The sequence below is a fragment of the Rousettus aegyptiacus genome, unplaced genomic scaffold (genome assembly GCF_014176215.1).
Source record: "Rousettus aegyptiacus isolate mRouAeg1 unplaced genomic scaffold, mRouAeg1.p scaffold_m13_p_13, whole genome shotgun sequence".
NCBI lineage: Eukaryota > Metazoa > Chordata > Mammalia > Chiroptera > Pteropodidae > Rousettus > Rousettus aegyptiacus.
Genome location: NW_023416288.1, coordinates 54,155,185 through 54,177,669, shown reverse-complemented (window position 1 = coordinate 54,177,669; position 22,485 = coordinate 54,155,185). Strand labels below are relative to the sequence as shown.

Sequence of the window (22,485 nt, the reverse complement as noted above, 5' to 3'; positions counted from 1 at the left end):
CTCAAATAACCCGTGCTACACCACAAGTATGTATAATCGTGTATGTCTTTACGGTGAAGTAGTTTGTAGTTACTTACCGTTTCACAGTCGAAGAACATTTTTACATGACCTGACAAAATGCTCATGATATATTACTAAACGAAATGAGAATAAACATGCATATGCGGTATGATACCAACTTTTGTAAAAATAATTTGTTTATGCAAAGAAAACTGCATACACAGCAGTTATTTTTAGGTGGAAAGTTTTGAGTAATTTTTTACATTTCCGAGTTCCTATGATGAACATGTATTTCTTTTGTAATTAGAAAAAAAACATGTACTTTGAAATATATACAGTATATAGGTATCTGCAAGTCCGTCTGTTTATCTAAAGGTACACAAAGCGGTCTGGTGCCAACATCCGGTTCCGCCTCCTAAGGAAAGCCAAGTGACTGACCTTTTCCTTCTGGTTTGTCTGGATTCTTCTTCTTGTACCAGCGAAGTTCTGCTAATTCATTTCTCGATTGTCTTACGCTGTTTTCATTTTTCCCCCTGGATGTGCTGTTCTCATATTAGGACTTCTGTTAGGACTGTTTTTGCTATTTCTAAAAAGTCTCGAGTCTTTGCTTAGGCACTTGCCCAAATGTCCTCCTTGGGCACAGTTTGTAGCAGCGCTGCGGGTTTGGAGTTTTGCTGGTTCTAATATGCTCCGCCACGATGTACTTATTCACCAGGAATTTAAAAACTTTTTTTTGATGTTTGTTTCTTCAGGATACGATAAGTTATAGGCTCTCTAATATAAATATGCAATATCCTGCATCTCCCTACCTTCTCTGCCTACATTCAGGAAAGGGCGATGTTTAAAGCTCTTTGTTAAGAACTGTCACTTTCTGAAATGAAGGGTGAGTGCCCGGCAGTGTCTGTAAAACAGGAAACATCCACGGGGACACTTCTATTTCACTCTTAACTGCTACGCACCCAACACTGTCTCAGTGACATTTTCATATGTCATTTTATTGGTTATACCCATCTGTATAATGGGTATAATAATACCTATACCGACTGCCAACTTCTTTGGCAGTCGGTATAGGTATTATTACACCCATTGTACAGATGAGAAAATTGAGGCAGAAACAGGTTAATTTAGTGGCTTATTAGAGTAAAACTAGGAAGGGGTAGATCCAAAGTTCCAATTTGTCTTCTGATTCTAAAAGCCAGTTACTTTTTCATTATATCACAAGGTGGGTGGAAAGACATAGGGAGAGAGTAACATCATGACAATTATTAAATTTCATTTTCTAGAAGAAGAAAATATTCAGAATGATGCCGGAAGTAGGATTTGTCCTGCCTGAAAACCCACCTAGAGCTGCTGAGATGTATATTTATCTATTTATGTCTGTCTGTCTATGTATGTATGTATGTATCTATCTATCATGTATCTATCTATCTATCTATCTATCTATCTATCTATCTATCTATCATGTATCTATCTATCTATTATCTAGAGGTTGGGGAATGAAAAGCATGAAATCTTGTGGGTGTTTCGTTTCTTCGAGTGAAATAAATGACACAGGGTCCTGTAGATACTGGGCTTTCAGTCCTGAAATTTATGAGATACATTTTTAAACCAAAGAGTAGTAACATTAAAGAAGAAACTGTTTTAAAATTTTTTTTAAATGCTACTACTTGGGGGAAAAAATGGCCAATAGAAAGATGATGGGAAAACAGATATGATTTGTGTAAGAACTAAATGAAATTCTTAACCAGTTCAAGGATTTAAAAAATTTCTCTGTATTGCCTAAATTTCATTTAAATACATGTGACCCAGGGTTTCTCTAATAATGGTTAAGCACCATTCTGTTGGTGAGTCATTTTCAGTTGTTTGCAAAACAAACAGAAGAAAAGGAGAGTTAGTTTTGTACAGCATGAGTCCAAGGTAACTTTTAAGATAGCCTCAGTTGCCAGTCTTCCGGTGAGTCTGAAGCTTACTGAAAGCATTTAAAATTAGCTTTCCAGTAACGTTCTTTTTTGTAAGTTAGAGCCGGAGATGGGTCTTCTGCTCTGGCCCACTGCGTGTCAAAGAGGGCCAGAGAGGTGAGGAGCGGCCAGGGTCTTCTGGGACTTTTTTTTCAAATTTTGTATGCCCTGCCTCTCCTTCCTCCTGGCGGTGGGGGTGGAAGGGGGAAGTGGTAGATTGACAAAACTCCCCTGGGGTTTGGCTAGCTGGCCCACGGCCCGTTTTATTCCCAGAGTGGGGGAAAAGAGTCGAAGGAAAATGTGTATATATGAGAATTTGCCTGGCATGGAAATTCACAACGAGGAAGCGATAGGAATTAGCGGAGGTGGGGAGGGGAGAGGGTCGAGGAGGGCGGAGGGCAAGGGTAAAGCCGTGGGAGAGGCACAGGCCGCACCCCATCCTCTCCCAGGTGGCTGGGGGGGGAGGGGCGGGGGGCACGGGAGCAGCCTTCTGCAGGAGTACCAGTTGTGACATGTTAAACGAGCTGGACCATTCTGGACCTGGCCGTGGGGTCTGGGAAAAGGCATGACAGAAACTGTGAGTAGGAGAGAGCAGGAGGCCCCGAGTGCACGCTCCGTGCGTGCGCGGCTTGCTTGCAAACGCGCCGTTTGAACTCGGCTCCTTACTTATTTGTTTGATAACATCTCTGACCGATTTTAAATACAGGGAAATTGTTCGTGTCAGTTTTGCTGCCTTCGCAGTTGGGGCAGAGTAGAATGCTGATCGGAATTCAGCTCATCTAAACGGAATAGTTAAGTGTGCTGGTATATCTCAGCAAAATCTTTCTCTCTAACTCCTACCTACTCCTCAATATCTCTGACTTACACGTGTGTTTCCCAAGGCCTGGGTACTCAGTCTCTGCTCGTCATTCTCGCTGTCCAGAAATTCTGGCATCGTACAGAGCTGATTATCTCTCTTTAGAAGCAGCAACTCAATTCATCCTGTATTTGCATCCTGCGGATCATAGCAGACCTCAAGCGCCCTCCGACTTTATCGGAATCATGGGCCTCTATCGAAAGGAGTGATTTTGGAGAGGACTCACCAAGGAAGGAAAGAAAAATAACATTCATTAGATAATACCGTTTTCTAGACACCAGGCTGGGTAATTCCGTATGTCCTTTTATCATCACGATAGCCCTGTGAGGCGAACATTGTCATCATCCTTTTTATGAAGAGGAACCCGAAGATCTGAGAGGTTAACTGACTTGTCTAAGGACATGGCTACTAACTGGTTGAGTCGGGAAGCAAATCTGTCTGACGCTGGGGTGCAGTGCCTTGCTGTGAATGGCCACGGGCGCCCCATTTATAAATCCCCCTGACAGGGAGCCGGTCATGAGGTTCGTGTCCCGCCGAGGGCGGGCGCTAGCGGCAGCCTGTGAGCGCTTTGCATTGGGCGAGCAGTTTCCAGAAAGCCCCATCTGCCACCTCTGATGTGTGACCCTTCTTAGTGTGACCTTGCAGTGTGATGGGGGGACCTCACTCTCCTAAGTCCCCTCTGGGAAAATCGCAGTCCTGAAATAGTTAAACACATAATTTCCACACAGCCTTCTGGAACTCGGTTTTATATAATTTTTTTGAAAAGAAAGTTTGAATTTTTAGTTTTATTTTAGAGAAAAGTTGCCGAGAGTACAGAGTCCACCTGTTGCCCTCACTCCGTTTTCCTAATGTTACTATCTTGTCTAAGCTGGTACCTTGGTTCGGACTAGGAAACTAGCATCGATCCATTAACTGTTAACGAACCTACAGGCCGTATTCAAAATATCGCCCGTTTCCCACCCGTTTCTTTTCCTTTTCTAAGGCCCTGCGCCAGGGACCCGTGTTTCAGGGAGTCATCCGGTGCTGCCTGTCTCCTCGGGTGTGTGACGTTTCTCAGTCTCTCCTTGTGTTTCATGACCTTGACAGTCTCGAAGATTCCCGTTCAGGCATTTTGTGAAATCTCTCTCAGTCTGGGTTTGTCTGGTATTTCCCTCATCCTCGGGCCGGAATTATGGGCCTTCAGGGAAGAAGAGAGGAGCAGAGGGGAAGCGCCCTTCTCCTCGCGTCGCATAGGGTGCCCGATGTCCTCACGACGCGTCCCGGGTCCCGTTTCCCGTGGTGGCTTGCCGGAGGTGGTGTCTGCCAAGCATCTCCACTGTCCGCTTACGCCAGCGCCCTTTGCAGACCCTTGTTTGGAAATTGGTCTCTAAGCCCAGCTCACTCTCAAGGGAAGGCAGAGTAAGCCGTGTCTCCCAGAGGGTCCCCCGGGCCTCGCTGCGGTGCTCAGCGCTCACCCTTTCCCGCCTCCATGCTTCGGGTGCGGACGGCCGGCGCTCCTGCCCTCTCGTTTCTCCGCATTCTGCCTCAAAGACTTATTCTTGCAGCACGCGGGGGCCGTGAATACGTTCCTCCTCCTCCTCCTCCTCCTCCTCCTCCTCCTCCTCCTCCCTCCCGGCCCCTGACTTCCAGGACCCGGCGGCGGTACCGACCCAGTGAGCAAGAACCCCACCTCTTCACAAGGCGGTGGGGCGAGAAGCTGGAAAGACTCTGAATACGCGAACGTTTACAGCTTTCGTTCCTGTTACACGTGTTGATTAACAATGCGCTCATCTGCCGGGTTTCTGGGTGTCTGCGCTCTTACGGTGCATTAGGAGAAGTCATTGGCTGGGGGGGGGCGGGAAGAGTCACCTCGATGCCACCTAGTGGCAATGGAGGCACAACTCTGGGCGCCATCGGAAAGGCTGCCTGTGGACAGGCGTGCAGAAGGGTTGAGTCACTGAGAAGTGTCGGCTGTACAACGGCGATGGGCCGTACTTAGTCACGCAGCTTGGTGGAGGGTCGGCTGTACAACGGCGATGGGCCGTACTTAGTCACGCAGCTTGGTGGAAGGAGGGCATTTTTTTTTTTTTGGTGGAAATGTCAGATCTGAGTCTTTGAAACCCCGTAACTACTTCTTCCTCCTCTACTTGGCTTTTTACGCCTTGACTAGCCTTCTCCCACCATCTCCAGCTCGCCCCGCTCCAAGCTCACCGCTGTCTCTCGCCTCTGAGACACTCGTGGCTGCCTGCATGTCTCTCCATCCTCTCATAAGGGTCAAGAGGAACCAGATTTAGAGAATTCTGTGGAAGGTGGCCTGTGCTTTGGGGATCTTAGGGCCAACAGCGTGAGGGAAAGATAAATTATTCTGGATAAATGCCAGCAGTAAAATTACTGTAATATTAAGTAAAACTAGTTAAAGTTTTTGTTCTCAATTTTTCTCATTTCTTCCTTGATTTTGAAGTAAAATAAGAGGGCAACATGAAAAACAGAACAGAAACGAGAGCCGTTGCTGTCCAAGCAATGCAAAGCGCATCATTTTAATAAATTCCAGAATTCAAAACTAAGTTGTCATGTTTTGCATAGAAAGTATCACGTTTTTCTAAACTGCTGCAGATAATCCACGTTTCTTTGCCAATACACTGACTCTGTCTCCCTTGACGAAAGGAAGTAGAAAGTAGCTGTAATTGTGAAATAATGTGTGTTTTTAAAAGAAGATGAATCTGTGCACCAATCGCTAGGTATTTTTTTTTTTTTAGCAAGCATTTTTCTTATTGGAATTCACTAATTATCTGAATTCCTGTGTGGTTTAGCCTTTCCTAGCCCCAGTAGTAAAGTATTTTGTCAAGAAACCATCTTTATATTTATGGTGATCTCTCCTCCTCCTCCTCCTCCTCCTCCTCCTCCTTCTTTCTTCCTTCTTCTTTCTTCTTTCTTTTTGGCCAGACTAGGCTTTCTGGATACATGTCAGTTGGCGTCCAGGCTTTGTATGAAGTCCGTCTGCCCACAGTGGGGCAGGGCAGGGTGAGAGAGACAGGGGCAGTGATATCTGTCATCAAGAAGTCACCGTGGAAACCCTGTTCTTGGGGAGATTCGCACCTCATTAGGCTTTCTGGCCAGTAGCAGATGGAGACCTTCTCCTCCGGGTCTCCAGAGCTGCAGCTAGAGTTTTTAGCTCTGGGCCTTGCAGCTGGGTGGAGATGGCGTGCAAACTGCACGCCCCGGGGAGGCAGGGGCTGCATACTGCTCACGGCCGTGTGCCTGAGCCTGGCACGCCACAAGCACTCATGAATCCTATCTGAATGACTGGAAGTCCAGTCCTGCGGCTTATTATGTTATTCATAGAGCAGCCGAGGGCCCGGGAAGGCAGCGGGTGGCCTGCAGCCTCGCGAGGTACCTGGGGCAGCACGGGACCAGGTGTGGGGGCTGCCGCCCCCTGGTGCAGAATGCTTCCCACGACCCACCCTGCCCGCCTTAGGAGCCAGTCTGGCTTCTAAATTCTTTCCAATCCAATCTCTCTCTCTCCTCATTTCCTCACGGTTGTTTCGAGCTGGTTTGAACACTCCACGGGTTCTCTGTTTCTGGTATAACAACACGAACTCAGCAGCTTCAAGCAACGTACATTTCTTATGCCACAGTTCCTGTGGATCAGGAGTTTGGGCACAGCCGAAGCAGGCCCCCCGTGCAGGTCTCACGAGCTGCAATTAGGGTGTTGTCTGTGTTGCGCACCTGAAACTTACATAATATCCGTGTGCCAACTGCACTTACGACAAAGATCTCGTCTGGGCCGCGCCTTTGCTGGAGCTCAGGACGCTCTTCCAAGCTCTGGTTGTCGGTGGAATTCAGTTCCTTGCGGCTCAGGAACTAAGGCTCCTGTCGTCTTTCTGGCCGTCAGCTGGGGGCCAGTCTCAGCATCCGGAGGCCTCCCACAGTTTCTCACAACCAGGCAGCAGGACTCCTCAAGGCCACAGGCCCAGCCCCTGTTCCAAGGCTTTAACGGATTAAGCTGGGCCCACCCAGGAGTTCCTGTCACCACCACCCACCCCCCATCCCCGGCTACAGCATCTGGTCTTCTTAGGTGGTCTCCCATCCAAGTACTCACCAGGCCCGACCCCGCTTAGCTTCCGAGGTCAGACGAGATCGGCCATGCTCACGGCGGCGAGGCCACAGACCGGGAGCTCTGGGTGATTTCCATCACGGGCAGGTGGTCCTGACTGACAGAATGGCTCCCCTGCCTGGCCTCCCGTAGTTTTTATTATTTGGCACTCGAATATAATATGTTTTAGTTCTCTGATTGTTTTCTTCCTCCAAACTTCCTTTACTTCTCTCTTTGATAATGAAATATATTTTAAATGTCTGATTATTCGGCTTCCATGCTCGCATGTGCAGGTTTTTCTTTCTTTTTTTTTTTAATGAAAATAAAAATTTTTTAAAAAAATACATATGGGCTCATATCTGGCAATACACAGAACCTGAGACTGTTTAAATTGGGCCTTTCTTGTGGGGAGGTCTTATCGTTTTATGTGCTGCTGTCTAGACCCATGCGTGGCCCCTGAGAAGGAGAGTCGGTGTGTGTGGTGCTGTTTTAGATCTACGAGTCTAGGCTCAGGGTTCATTCATGTGGATGCAAATACGGAGGGAATCATAACTTCTAAACTCCGTTCCTCCTCACAGCTCTTCAGTCCTTGCCCGAGGGCGGTTTCTCGAAGGGCAAGACCAAATCCACATTTTGCGGTGTGAAAATTTCCTGTGAGGGTGGTGTCACCCTCGGGGGGTCTGAAGCTCAGCCAGGAGCCCACGTGTTCATCAGCACCGAGGCTCGGCACCTCTGGAGACAGCAGTGGGAGACTACCTCCCCAGCCATGCAGACCGCTGCCCTAGGACTGCTGATGGTGGTGGCGGTGGCTGAATTTCTCATTGGCCTGGTTGGCAACGGAGTCCTTATATTCTGGTGTTTTGGAGAATGGGTCAGAAAATGCAAGGGGTCTTTGTACAACCTCATTGTCCTGGGCCTGTCTGTCTGCCGACTACTCCTGCAGTGCCTGATCATGATAGACTTAAGCCTGTTTCCGCTCTTCCAGAGCAGCCTCTGGCTTCGCCATCTCAATGTCTTGTGGGTTATGATAAGCCAAGCCAGCCTGTGGTTTGCCACGTTCCTCAGTATCTTTTACTGCATGAAGATCGTGACCTTCGAACACCCTGTCTACCTGTGGCTGAAGCACAGGATCTACTGCCTGAGTTTCTGGTGCCTCCTGAGTGGCCTCATGATGAATCTGTTGCTTCTAGCCCACGTCGGCTTAAAGCCCTACAGCACTTCCCAAGGAAACAGCAGCTTTCTGTGCCCGCTTTCAAGCTGGCACTATCTGTATATATTGCAGCTCAATTCAGGAAGCGGGTTTCCTTTCCTGGTGTTTCTTTTATCCTCTGGGTTGCTGATTGTCTCTTTGTATCGACACCACAAGAAGATGAAGGTCCATACGGCCGGCAGGAAGGATGCGCGGGCCACGGCTCACATCGCCGCCCTGAAGTCCTTGCTTTGCTTCCTAATACTTTCCATAGTGTACGTAGGGGCCAGCCCCTACTCCATCGCCTCCAAGTCTCCTGCTAACCTCCCTGCTGTCTTCGTCTCAGAGACACTCATGGCTGCCTATCCTTCTCTTCATTCTGTGATTTTGATTATGGGGAACCCCAGGATGAAACAGGCTTGTCAGAGAATCCTGCAGAAGGTAGCGTGTGCTTGGAGAGCCTGGGGTTAGGATACTCTTTTGAGACACTCTTTGGATAGCTCTCTGTAGGGAGCTGACTTTCACGTCTTTAAAATTTTTCCTTCTTTTGCACCAAATCAACAAATGGGCAACAGGAAATACAGAATAAAAATCAATCTTATTTCTTTTTTGGCCATGCAAAGTACATTTTTTAACGTATTGTAGAATATTAAGGTTGGGGCTTTATGTTTGATAAAAGCGCTGTTAAGTTTTATTTATGTATAGTCAATAATTCATTTCTTTTAAAATTACATGTATAAGTTACATTTTTCCTATTACAGGAAACAGAGATTGGGAACACTTAATATAACGATCATTCATTTTTATGAAATTTCACACCTGTTCATTAATGTTAGCCATTTTAGATAAGCTTTAAAAAGTATCAAATAATTTTACCATTTCTCTAAAGTAGTGGATCTAAGTTATCTAACTAAAAAAAAATAAATCTTTAGGTTTCTGGAAGTTTCCTTGAGCCCTAGACTTGCCTTTTAGGATAAAAGTCTGTTGGCTGCCATAAAATGTATTGAGCTTCAAAGCCCAGGTCCTGGAGTCGGGCAAGATGGGCGTGAGGGGCACTTGCTTCTACTCTCAGAAAGAACGAGGTCAAGCCTTGTCCTCTTTGGTCATTTACTCATCCTACCTGCCCGCCCTGGCCTCTCCACAGCCTGCCGTTGGGGCCGGAGCATGCCAAGTCTTTGAGTCAGATGGACATCATCTAGAATGCCAAATCCACAGCCGCAGGAGCTGTGTCGGCTTTGTTCTCTCGTAGCTTCCTGCTGCCCAGTCACTACTACCTAGCCCGGAATAGTTACTGAGTAAATATTTCTAAATGGTCCATTAGCTGTGCTAACTAGACTTACCACTCCTCTTTCTCTCTTTTATTACAAAGAAAGCGAGGCGCAGCGCGGGCAGTGGCCGGCCAGGGGTTCGTGGAGCCTGTGGCAGTGCTGGGGCCAGGACTTCGTCTCCTGACTCCTGGTCCAGAGCCCTTTCCTGGGCTTCATGCCACCTTCCTAAAGAGCCGGTTTCGCCCTTCCCTCCTCCGAATCTCATCCCTCTTTCCGTGTACTTTCTCGTCTTAGCCTTGTTTGAACACATTGATTGTGGTTCAGTCCCAGGGGATCTGGAATCCCATGGACAGTACTTGCTATACTTAATGCTTTTTTTTTTTTTTCACTTTTACACTTCCATTAATCCGCTCCATTAATGTGTCTTTTTCCTTACTGAAAGTTGTGAGCTGAGGTATGTGCGAGGCACACGTGGGTGTTAGTCATCATTAGAGGGACAGCTGTCTCTGCCGATGTCACTGTGGGAGTTCAAACACATCTTTTGTTGTCTAGGAATGATAATCCATCCTTTTCAAATAGAGAGATGCTGCTCTTTGGTTATGTTTTATTAGTAGGATGAAATTTTCATTGTGCATGCCTATGTTTATACAGATGACTTTTTTGACCAATTGTAATAATGAAAATAACAGTGCCTAACATTTTCATTAGGCTTTACATTGATAATTACAGTACCTAACATTTTCATTAGGCTTTACATTTTATCAAGTATTTTCGTATGTAGTCTGTTATCTCATTTGATTTTAATAGCAACTCCGTGCAGTTAGTAATCCCAACCTGTTTTACAGATGACGAAACTAAGGCTGGAGTGATGATTTGCTCAAGACCATCAAGTGGTAAACTATGCAAGTAAAACAATCTTGGATTTTTGGACTCTTAAGTCTTGCGTAGTTCTAGTAAACCTTAAGTGCCTCTTGTTCATACTTTTAAGAATTCTTGATGGGCTTAGCTCATGGAATGCTGAAGTTTATGAATATTTTTAAACAGATGAAATAAGCAACTAATCTTTCAAGTTCGGTACTGGTAAGATGCTTGGGAGCCCAGGTCCAAAATCGTGGCAGACTGAAGTTTCTATGCTTTGCTTTTCTTAGGGACAAAAGATTTGCATTTTCCCAATCGCCTTTTGGAATCGGGTTTCCTTCCTTTTCTGTATGTGATTTAGCTCATGATGGATGTGAGGCTGCTTTGTGTTTTAATAAGAAAACAAATCTGGAGGCAAATCTGTGCTCTCGAATTGATTCCTATGTAACTAGATCATTTATAGTTTGCATTCTCAGAGCTGCAGCTGGATCCATGTGTGCACACATGCGTGCATATGTGTGTGTGTAGATATTACGAGCCTTCCTTTCTATTAAATGGTATGAGCAGCTTAGAGGAGGACTACAGAGATTCAGATGGCACAGAAAGGTAGAAAATGAACTGGGACATTTGCCTATTCTACTCTCCGTCATTAGTCTCACTGAACGAATATAGTTATATTTTATCATTTGTCTTAGTTCTTCTAGTCATTACTCTCATGACTCTAAATAATAAGATTTTACCTCTCTTACCTGGTCTATCAACTTTGAACTGTATCTTCTGAGCCTTATTCATTAAAGTTTGGGGATTATCTCACTTAACCCCAAATCCATTCCCCTTTCCTATGTTTGATTAATTTTACTTATTTGTCATTCTTCCAGTCATTAATTTTATGACTTTAAGTAATATATTTTTAACTTTACTTTTCCGAATCATAACTGATGACAGTATCTACAGAATCCGAATTATGTAGAAGGAAGAAATTAGTGCAACTCTCTCGTACTTTCCCTATGTCCTGGCTCATATGTCCAATTTCATATGACTTAAGGAGAAATTGCATCTCTTGGAAGGAAGTTGTCTCTCACAGAATCATGGGAAAGTTGGAGAGTCAAGGCCAGAATGCGAACTAGGAAGGTTTGAACAACTGAGGACACAACCAGGTCACTCCATGGGACTGATGCTGGCACGATACCACTCACGTTTCATTTGCCAGCCTTGCATCCTTGACGCTACTGCTTCCTCTGTGAATATGTCCATTTGAGTCATAGCTCCAAGGTCCAAAATCCAGGCTCAGAGCCTCTGGTAGGTCGATTCTAGGTCACACACCTGCCCTAGCTGACAGATCCTGGGATGAAGAAAAGTTTCATTTACCTGGATTAAAGGAATCGGCATGGCATATAATTGGCAATTGATTCTAGGCAGGAAAAAGTATCCACACAAATCACTGCCAGCACTACAGAATTTGAAAGAATAAAGTAAAGAAAATAGGAAAAATAGACAAAAAAAAATTTAGGCTTGTAGATTGAAGACAAAAGAAACTATCCGGGGCAACTTACTTTCAATTAAGATGCAAGTCTTAGCGAAACTAGGAAAAAGCTGGAATCTGCCTAAATGCTTTCCTGTGGTGGGAGCCGGAGAAGTGGCTGCAAGACCCTCTATGGTCTGCACAATCCTGAGTTACTGGTAAAATTATGAGTGAAGATTAAGTAGCTGAAAAACATTTTCTGGTGTTTTAAAAACGTGCATTTTTAGATAAGACTATCCTCTGGTTCAGTTTTTCAATTGTAATGAAACTCATCTCTAGAAATGAATGCCCTCAAAGCTTTGTGCTTTGAAGGAACAAGCCCCATTTCGAAAGCTGTGTGCAATTGACTGATGCTGAGTGCAAAGGCTAGCAGAGATATATCTGTCTAGGATTTTTATTAAGACTTTTTATTTCAGGTATCGCCGTGTTTGCAAAGTTGCAGAGGTTTTCTATGGTCTTCGCCAACATTATTTCCCTACAAACTCTTTTATGATTTGTACGTGATTTTGCAGGGTTTGAGGTTTTGTAAGAACACATATATCACTTCAGAGCAGGAAGGCTTATTTGGCATAGTTTTGTCATGAAGATTAAATGAATTAATATATGTAAAGTGCTTAGAAGATTGCCTGGTGCATAGTAATAGCTATAAATATGTACCTTTAATATTATCATACGACTCTTTGGAAAAAATAACTTTTAAGTGTTTTCATTGCAGAGAATAATTGAAGATACAGAACGTAGAATAGAAATGCCAGATAAATATGGTTCGGCAGTGGCTTCCCACACATCTGGGTCCTTTGTCATCCAGTTCTTTAACCTTGCCTCCCCACACCTTTATAAATCCTTTATTAAATTTTCTTCAACTATCTCTTTTTTGAGTGTTTGTTTCTTCTTATAATATTAAAAAGTGAAAAGTTTGTTCTTTGAAAATTCAAAGTAGAAAATCCACTGGTAAGATAGATTAATCTTAGAGAAGATCTGATGGCATGATCCTATATTTTGAAAACCCTAGGGATTCCACAATAAAACCATTAGAAGTAATATGCAACTTCAAGGTTACAGGATGCGAGATCAATATATAGAAATCAATTGTATAGCTGTACACTAGCAATGAACATCTCAAAAATGAAATTAAGAAAACATTTCCATTTATAATAGCATTTGCAAGAATAAAACAACAGCAGTACAAGGCCTATACACTGAAAACTATAAAACATGGCTGAAAGAAATCAAAGAAGACCTAAATAAATGGAAAGGCATCACATGTTCATGGATTTAAATACCTAATATTGTTAAGACATCAGCACTCCCCAAATTGATCTATAGATCAACACAATTCTTATCTTGATTCCAGTTGGCCTCCCCTCACCAAATCAACAAGTTGGTCCTAAAATTCATATGGTATTGCAGGAGACTTATAGTAAGCAAAGCAATTTTGAGAAAGAACAAATTTGGTGGATTCTCACTTCTTAATTTCAAAACTTACGACAAAGCTGTAGTAATCAAGACAGTGTGGTACTGGCATAAGGAGAGGCATATGAACGAATGGAATAGCATTGAAGGTTCGGAAATAAACCCTCACACTTATGGCCAAATGATTTTAGTCAAGGGTGCCCAAGACATTTCAGTGATAAAATAAGACTTCAACACATGATTCCGGAATAACTGGATATCTACCTACAAAGAATGAAGTTGAAGCCTTAACTCACACCATATACAATTAAGTTGTGATATCTATGACTATACAACTCTTAGAAAAAAATTTATAAGGATGATCTTGGTGCCCTTAGATTGGTTACTCAGTGGTTTCTTAGCTACAACACCAAAAAGTACAAGCAACACCACCAAAATAGGTAAATTGGACTTCAACCATTTAAAAAACTTTTGTGCCTCAAAGGACACCATCGAGACAGTAAAAAGACGAAGTATAGATTAGTAGAAAAGATGTCAAATAATGTATCTGATAAGAGACTCGTATCCAGGATATATAAAGAACTCTCACAACTGTAGTAAAAAGACATCCAATTGAAAACGGGACCAAGGGCTCACATAGATATTTTTTCAAGGAAGATTTATCAGAGGCCAGCAAGCACAGGAAAAGATAATCAATATTCTTAGTCAATGGGGAAATGCAAATCAAAGCCACACCGAGATACCATGTCATACCCACCGGAATGACTAAAATAAAAAAGACAATAACACGTGCTAATGACGATGTAGGGACACTGGAACCTCGTTCATTATTAGTGGGCATGTAACCTGGGGCAGCCACTTTGGAAAACAGTTTGGCAGAGCCTTAACACATCAAAAACACAGTTACCACATGAGTCAGCAATTCTGCTCGTAAGGCGATGTAGCCAAGAGATGTGAAAACAGATGTCCACACGAACACTTGGATGTGGATGTTCATGGCAGCGTTGTTCATAACAGTCAAGTCCATCGTCTGACGTATGGATAGATGACATGTGGTGTGTATATACTCATCCAAGAGAGCGTTATTCAGCCACAAAAAGGAAAGAAGTCTGGATGCATGCGACAACATGAGCCTTGCATATTGAGTGAAAGACGCCTGTTACACAAGAGCACACATTACCCGATTCCGTTCACTGTATGAAAGGTCCAGAATGGGCACATCTATAGCGACGGAAAGTAGATCGGTGGTTTCCAGGGCCGGAGGATGGAGATAACGAGCAGTGACTGCTCATCATGCAGGGTTTCTTTAAGAGTCTCGAAAATATTCTAAAATTAGATCATGGTGATAATTGCTGAACTCTGTGAATATATGAAAAATCTATACACTTAGAGACATTAAAGAAACTAAAGACATAAAAGCTGTCGAAATGTTTCTAAGGTATCTGTGGCGAAGTCCAGTTTCTGCCCATCCTTCACCTCCTCTCGGCCATTTCTGCCTCCTGAGCTCTGCCGCTGCCCTGAGATTATACTCTTCTTGCATCTAGGGAACTTTTTCACCCACTCTGGAGCTATCAGGCTTCCTTTTGGACTTGATTTATGGTTGTTGATTCTGTCTTGAAGTTCTGTTTTTTGCTTTCTACCATTCACTAACCCTCTCCCTGGGGCACCCTACAATCACTATGGCAGTGAGAAGAAGCATGACTATTCTTAGGCGAGTTTATTCCAGTACCCCAGAGCTCAGCCACAAGTTAGAACCTTATGCCCTTTGATTGAGAAGAGAAGTAGCAGGCAAAGAGAAGACATCTGTTGTGATGTCATGGACTCCCCTATAATTTTGAGGCTAAGAGCATGAGATTGAGAATCTGACATTTTGGGGTTCCAGCCCAGGCTCTGATCTCTGCCGGCTATAGATAATGTTAAGTAACTTCTTTTAATCCCAACTTTCCCATTTGTAACGTGGGGATAAAAAGATAACCTCAAAGGTGTGTTATGAGCATTAAACGGGACAGTAGACATAACCCAGTGCAGTGTAGTGAGTGCTCATTTCATCTTTGGTTCTTGGTTCTTCACATCATTATGGGATATGGGCAGAGACACAAATCAGAAAGCACAGGCTGCGGGTGTGATGCTTCCAAATAGTTCTATTTGGACATTTTGTTTTAAGTTTGGGGAAAATAGTGCTTGCATAGCCAATGGCAGAGCTGGTGGGCTGCAGAGCGGGTAGGAGGGTCTTATGTATCTTTAGTGACGTCCTCAATCCAGGATATATATTTGTAAACATTGGTGTAGATGCCGACATCTCCTCCCATGAAGTGTCCGACCTCGATCCCCTGGAGCTTTTTTTTGCAGATGACAGTAGCGACGGCCACTTCCTGCCAGAGATCGTGCAGAGAGAGAGGGAGAGAGAGAGATGGTCAGATCTTCTCACAGGAGCCCTCCAGTCTCCAAATGGGAAGAGCCCTGACTAGAGGTGGCATGCTGGGGCATGAGAAGACCACATGGGAGACAGGAAGTGAGAGACAGGAAGTGAGAGACAGGAAGTGGGAGATAGGAAGCAAGAGTCATTTACCAGGCTTTCAGGGAAAAATCTCTCTAGAACTTCCATGTAAAATGAATCAAACCCCATTTATCTGAACTGATAAAGCCAGTTTCAATTTATGAAACATCTGAATTGTTTTTTTCCAGCAGTGCCCATTTTTCACTTGCAGCCACGAGAATAAAAGTATTATTAACTACATGTACTGCACAAAGCCCTTAAATGAATAATGGCATCTGTAAGGAGAGCCCGTGACTGAAGAAACAGCGGGGGGGGGGGGCGGGGGGCGGTGGCTGTAGCCCTATCACAATTCTCAAGAAATGTTAAGAGGATGAGGGCTTTCTAGTTTTTTAAAAATATCACGATTAAATAGTTAACTAGACACATGCAAGTTAAGGGAAACTGAATGACTGTAAGAGAAAAGATTACCCCAAAAATTCTGCTGAACACTTTCACGAATTTAACGCATAAGGAGTTCCTGTGGCTTCTTCCTTGTTCAGTTTTCTGGCATTCTTTATCAGACATGACAGGGGCCTCCAGGTTCTGCCTTAAATCGGGGTGTCTGCCTGAGGGAAGACAGGAATAAAGAGACCTCCCTGTTCTCAATCGTTATCGAACCCTTCCAGCCACGACCCCTGACTGCAGCTGGTGTTTTGTGTGTGTCTAGAGAAAATAAGGAATGGGAAAAAGGGATGAAATGACCTTGGGCGCAGTTATGAGAGTTAATCTTGAGGGTTTTGAAACAGCCTTTATGTCTCTGTAAAAAGCAGAGTTTTCTTTCTACTCAGTGTCCAGTCTTGGAGGAATAAGAGATGCCCTGACTCAAGTTCTCGAGGTCTCCTCTATGCGTGACGTGAGCCTGCGTGGGAGGGAGGGGTACGGCCTCTTTAATATGAATTGTGCCTCTGACAGTGAGGAATGATGACCTCTGTGCAGTCAGGTGGCCTGTGGATCCAGCTGCCGAAGCCCTGAGAGGCAGCGAGTGCACGACAGACACCCTGGGAAAGGAGGAGCTCTGGGCTTCTTTTTGCTGGACCACTCATGTCATATCTCCCGGTGGTCTCCACCCCGTCTCCTCTCCCCTCAGCTATGAGACATGGGTGTTCCTCTTCAGGGATAACCAATGACCCTGGTTTGCTGTGGGAGGCGCACTCACCACTGTTGTCTTGGCTCCAGTCCAAACCCGAAAGCAGGCAGACGGTGCCTGGCCGGACGTTGCTGGTGGCGAGGGCCAGGGGCTGGACTTTGTGGCTGTTGTTGGCTGGGTTAGCCAGCTTAATGAGCATGAGGTCATCCTGAGGGTAGCTATGACTGTAGTTCCAGTAGCGGACAATATTTATGGGGTTAATAGTCTGCTCCGTCCCATCTCTGACCCTGACCCTGAGATTCCCCAGCATCACTTTCAGATTTCTAGAGGGAGAAAAGGGTTGGAAGTGTAATCACTGTCATGTCATCGTCATCACCACCACCACCACCACCACCAAAGCTGACACCGAATGTTACAGTGTGCCAGGTTTTGCGCCAGGAGCTCCATCTGGCTTCCGGGTTACCTCACTTCCCACTCGCAACCAATCTACGAGGTGCACGCTATCTGCAACCCCCATCTTCCAGACGAAGTAATGGAGGCACGTAAGAGGACTTCCCCACAGCCAGTGGTGGAGCCTTTAAAGGCCGTGTCTTCACGTGGTGTCCCGAAGGTAGCAGAGGGGGAAGCCATGCGTGGCAGAGATACGGAGATGCGCGGTTCTCCCTCCTCTCCAGCTCCCGCCCACCCAGCGGGGCATTTTCCCTGTGGGGAGGTGAGAGGCTGGGATGCCCCGAGGGGCGGACATCTGCTCTTTGCTTCACCGGGTCACTCCCAGCCCTACTTTATCCTGCTCTGTACCTTTGGAACATAATAAAAGTGGATTAAGTCAACGAGCTTTGGCCACTAGGAAGCGCTGGAAGGTAGTTGGAGGAAGGAGTGTGTGGTTGGAGTACTTACCGCCCCCTCCCTCCCACGGCGGCTCCGTCCTGCAGGGTTGCCACGGATTGGCTGTTGGCTGTGTCTCACGACCAAAAGCTGTAGTTCGCATAAGACGATCTCTCCATACAGCTCTCCCCGCGCACCCCCACCCCTCTTCTCCCCGAGTAACCATCCTCTCCTTGGCCTTCTAGGTCTAGGGGCAGTAACGCCCCTTTCGAATCCTAACCCTGGGAGCACCGAACTCTGGGTTTTCCTGTTTCTCTTGTCCATACCTTTGTCATTAGTTCTTTTTAAAAATTCTCCTCAATGTATCCAAGTTGCGTGCATCGTAAGTTACCTGCTGGGCCCTAAACTTATAAAACACATTCATATTTTCAGTAAAAAAAAAAACTTGGGAAAACTGATGAGAGATGGAGGAGGCAGAATTCGTGGAACAGGGCTCGTCAGCGGCAGCACCGCGGGCGTTCTGGGCGGGACGGTTCTGTGCGGTGGGGCCGTCCTGGGCAGGGCAGGGACCTCGCAGTGGCCTCGTCCTGGGCAGGGCAGGGACCCCGCAGCGGCCTCGCCCTGGCCTCTGTTCACTCGATAGATGCCAGTAGCACAGCCCGCCTACTCCCAAGTCCGTGGTGACAACCAAAACTATCTTGACTTTGCCAGATGTACCCTGAAGGGACATTGCCTCTACTTGAGAGCCAGGGATGCAGGATGAGTTGGGACTGTTTCGGGGGGGGGGGGGGGATGGGGATGCCCGACACTCACGGTAAGTAGCAGTGAGCTGGGGCCAGCACCCAGTTTTTCTTGATGAGGACACCCACGCAGGGGTTGAAGTGAGACTTGAGGTATACCAAATAGGGAGCATGGTCTTCCTTCTGCACGGACGAGCAAGTGGAGAAAAATGTCCCTGAGAAAATAATACGTTTACTATAATGACATTCTTAGAACGCATAATACAGTCAACCATTTCCTACTTAAAAAAGAATACGGACAATTTTAAAGAAGTAATCGATTGGTCAGGAAATATGAAAATGTTTGACTTCTCTTTCCTAATAAAAATGTAAATTAAAAGGACATACCATTTTATCTGATATTTATAATAATCATTTTTGTTTAATGTTGATAAGATCCAATCAAAGAAAGTACAAGGAGAAACATGCTCACGGCTTGTAGGAATGTGAATTGAGTCTCTCTTTTTGAAAAGCAATTTAAAAATAAGCATCAAAACTTATAAGTGGTTTATCACCTGTAATCTAATAGTTCCAGCCCCCAGAATCCATTCTACAGAAATAATTGGATGTAGACAGAGATTGTGAATAAGTGTTCTCATTGAGCACTATTTATAATAGCTAAACGTTGGAAATGTACATTTCTAACACAGTAATGTTGGGCATTGAAATGAAAAAGTATATCAACAAAAAAAACATCATACATATTAAAACTATATTTATAAAGAATATTAAACAGCAAAGGAAATATTGATAACTTTTCTTTAAGTTAAAAATAATAATAAAATCCAGTAATTCAATTGTCTAAAAACAAGTAAATAAGCAAAAAATAAGCCATTTAAATGTAAAAGTAAATAAAATAAAGCCCGGGGGTAAATTTCAGCCAAGTGTTAGCTTGTGTTAACTGAGAGGTAGAATTACGAATGATGTTAATTATCTTCTGCTTTTTAATATTTTCAAATTGTGTAATATGAACACGCAATATTTTTATAAATAAATTATTTTTTTTTAATGAGAAGGAAGGGGAAGACGGCTAATTCTAGAAAATAAAGTACTTCCCTTGTCTTGGCCGCCTCAGTACTTCTGTTACCCACCCCGAACCTAGCTAGGCCTCTACCTCACTGGCACCTTCTCTGTGTGATCACACGGTTAGAGACCCCAAGGGAGATAGGGTGGAGTATTAATAAGGATAGGAGACGTTGAGCTCTTGTCCTGAGCACTTTACGTGGATTGATTTAATTTTCATAGCGACTGTATAATGTAGGTCAAAACGCCCTCATTTCGACTGTAGAAGCTGAAGCACAGATGTGTTAACTGACTTGTCCAAGCTCACACAGCTCATTCGTGATGCAGCCCGGGCAGTCAGTGGGGTGGTGGGGAATGCCTTTCCAGCAAATTCTCCTGTCAGAAGGACTTTTTGCAAGTCAGGGAGTGCAGGAGTGGGGCCCTGGCATTTGATCTTTGTTCCCGCCTGCTCCATTCCCTGCATTCTGACTCCCTAAGCTTTCAAAAAAGCAGATTATCAGATGACAAGATGAGTTCTCTGTCCTGTGCCTACACTGGGACTTGCCCACTGGGTGATGAGGTTCACATTTTAGAATAACCATCGGGGGCACTCACTGTTCATCAGGTGTGCCCCGCACCCCACCGCACAGCTTAGCACTGGCTCCGCCCATCCTGAGAGCCTTCGGATGGGGTCTACAGGGAGAGACCCCTAGTTCTGTTCATGACTGCTGTCTTGACTCTCTTTTGCATCCTCCACACAGCCTGCATCTGCCCTACTCTGTTTTACAATAACCCACACCTTAGAGGACAGAGTAGAAGGCCATGGCTACATACCGACAAGGACACTCAAATAGAAGATAAGTTTCATAGCCATCCAGGTCTTTCCCTGTGAGATGTAGAGGTCAGCAGAGTGCGGAGTCTCAGTTCAGCTTCGCCCTCGAGAACACCTGTAGAATCGGTGGGTGTGGTTTGGCACAGGGGCCACAAAGTAGGGTTGGAAGGCAGCTCTGGGCATAAAGCGGGGGGAGAGAGTTCCAGATAGACGGATGGAGGCCCTTTTGCTCCAGGCAAGGTGGGGGGGTCGTCCACTGGGGACTTTCAGAGATGGAAAGAAGCCTAATTCCTTAGACTTCTGGATCCAGGTCCCTCTATCTGCTGTCCCTAAAAGCCCAGCTGCCCGTGGGAAAGGGAGCACTAGGCCCAGGGTTATGTTCCCCACGGAGTTTCTGAGGCCAGGGCTGTGGGGGGCAGGATTTTCCACCTTAGCTCAGGAACACAGTGTCCCCAGGTTTGCTGTGCACCCCCTATGAGTTGCTTATACTTCCCCTCAGCCCCTCCCATCTTTATTACACTAGCTTCATCTTTCCCTGCGATCACTGTTTCATCACCTAGCCATCATCACCAGCAAGGTCTGGTTGTCCTGATCCACAGCTTGGATCAGAGGAAATGTAGAGATGAAAAGCGTCTGTACAAGTTATTTCGATAGCTGAGGCATGGTGTACATTCTAGATTAAATCAGATCCAGGATCTGCTGTATGCTGGTGGCAATTCAGAAGGCAGAGCCTTTCAGTGCTTTTGAATGAAAAGATTTCTCGGCCAATAATATCCTCAGTCATCCTAGGATAATTGGGAACACACTCTAACAAGAAAAAGAGCAGTACACTTATAGCTAACATTCCTTGAACACTTAGTGGATCCCACGCGCTGAGCTAAGTTCTTTACAGACATTGTTAGTGGTGATTTTATATTAGGTTAGTCTGAGACATACACTTAATGATGCTTTGCATCACTCTAACCCTTACATTTCTTAAGCCCTTAATCTCCTTCCAGTATTACAACCCTGGAAAGAAGAGACAGGGCTGAGCCGGTGTCATTTTCCTCCTGATCTGTAGGTGACAGAACTGAGACAGAATTTAAGTAATTTTCTCAAAATCACACATGATTTGGGAAGACTAGGAGTAGAATCTAGGTCTTGCTGGACACACAGCTTTCAACCCCATCCTCGAGGCTTCAGCTAATCAGCCAGCATTCATGGATCTTGAAAAACTATACATTCTGTCACACGAAGTCCCTCAAGTGTGAAATGGAAAACAGGCATGGCACATACTTTCCTGAACGTCACCGTGAACACAGAGGTCCATAGGGAAGCAGGACTCATTTATGAAAGATACTGAAGTTCAAAGACAGGATAGAGTTGCAGAAGGTTTTCTGTGGTAAGGGTGGGATTAGTTAACGCAGGTGATAAATTGAGAGAGAGAGATGCGCTTTACTCTGAGGTCATTTTCCCCCAGATCTTTTGAAAATATTATGGGCCAGGAAGGAAGTACCAGGTCTGGTCTGGGAGTGTGAGGGCTAAGAGCAGAAGCGCAGGGTCCCTATCTGGGAAAAGATCTCTACAGACAACAGACCTTCTGGAGGAGGCGGACACTGGGGACTACTACCTGTGTGTGAGTTTCAAATTGGCATCCCCAGCCCAGAGCTTCCGTCCCACATCTACAACGGCCTCTTAGAAACATCGCTCGCATCCCCTCTAGGCCCCTGAAGTTTCGCACGTCAAAATTACACTCTTCCCTCCTCTGGCCTTTCGAATTCATCCTTCCACCTGTTTTCCTTATTTTAGGAGATAACTCTCCCTTCCACATCTTTGATTTTTCTCTTTTTCTCACCATTCAATCCCAAAGTCCATCCTAATTCCAAGAGTCCCTACAATCCATCCGTTATCTTTCCGTTCTCCCCGCTGTCATCCGAATCCAGGCCGTGATCCCGTCGCAGTTGTATGCACGAATGCGGGTGCCCACCTACAGTTGCTCACTTCAACATTCTCTCTTTTACTTAGGACCGTTTTTGTTCTTTCTAAAATTCAGATAAGAGCATGTTAGTCACCTCCTTAAAACTCTCCGGTAGTTCCCTATGGCCTAGAGAACAACCCCCTGGCATGGTTTAGGGACCTCCCTTGACCCTCGCTTCATCTTGTCTTTGTCACCAACTCTTCTCATCTCCTCTTGGCCGCCTCTCTCCCACCTACCCACGGCGCACACTTTTCTCCAGGCCTACCAAACTGCTTTTAAGTGCGAGCTTTCTTGTTTCGATACTAGTAACTTTTTATAGTACTTTAGCCTT

General features: G+C 45.1%; 2 protein-coding genes and 1 pseudogene across 3 annotated transcripts; 1 reads left to right on the top strand and 2 right to left on the bottom strand.

The window, feature by feature from the left end:
* Window positions 1–6,843: 6,843 nt before the first annotated feature.
* On the bottom strand, window positions 6,844–6,962 carry LOC118611265 (annotated as a pseudogene).
* Window positions 6,963–7,652: 690 nt separating this feature from the next.
* On the top strand, window positions 7,653–8,546 carry TAS2R5 (taste 2 receptor member 5). The gene has a single exon (XM_016157140.2). The coding sequence runs from the start codon at window positions 7,653–7,655 to the stop codon at window positions 8,544–8,546; it is 894 nt and encodes a 297-aa protein (XP_016012626.1).
* Window positions 8,547–15,331: 6,785 nt separating this feature from the next.
* On the bottom strand, window positions 15,332–20,283 carry PRSS37 (serine protease 37). 2 transcript variants are annotated; one of them, XM_016157151.2, is made up of 5 exons: window positions 20,200–20,283; window positions 18,398–18,539; window positions 16,829–17,082; window positions 16,102–16,238; window positions 15,332–15,508 (listed from the first exon to the last, which is right to left on the bottom strand). In XM_016157151.2, exons 1-5 carry the CDS (start codon window positions 20,237–20,239, stop codon window positions 15,368–15,370), a joined length of 714 nt encoding a protein of 237 aa, XP_016012637.2. In that variant the 5' UTR covers window positions 20,240–20,283; the 3' UTR covers window positions 15,332–15,367. The 2 variants fall into 2 exon arrangements, with proteins under 2 accessions (XP_016012637.2, XP_016012639.2); XM_016157153.2 differs by having other exon boundaries at window positions 16,832–17,082.
* Between the last annotated feature and the right edge of the window lie 2,202 nt (window positions 20,284–22,485).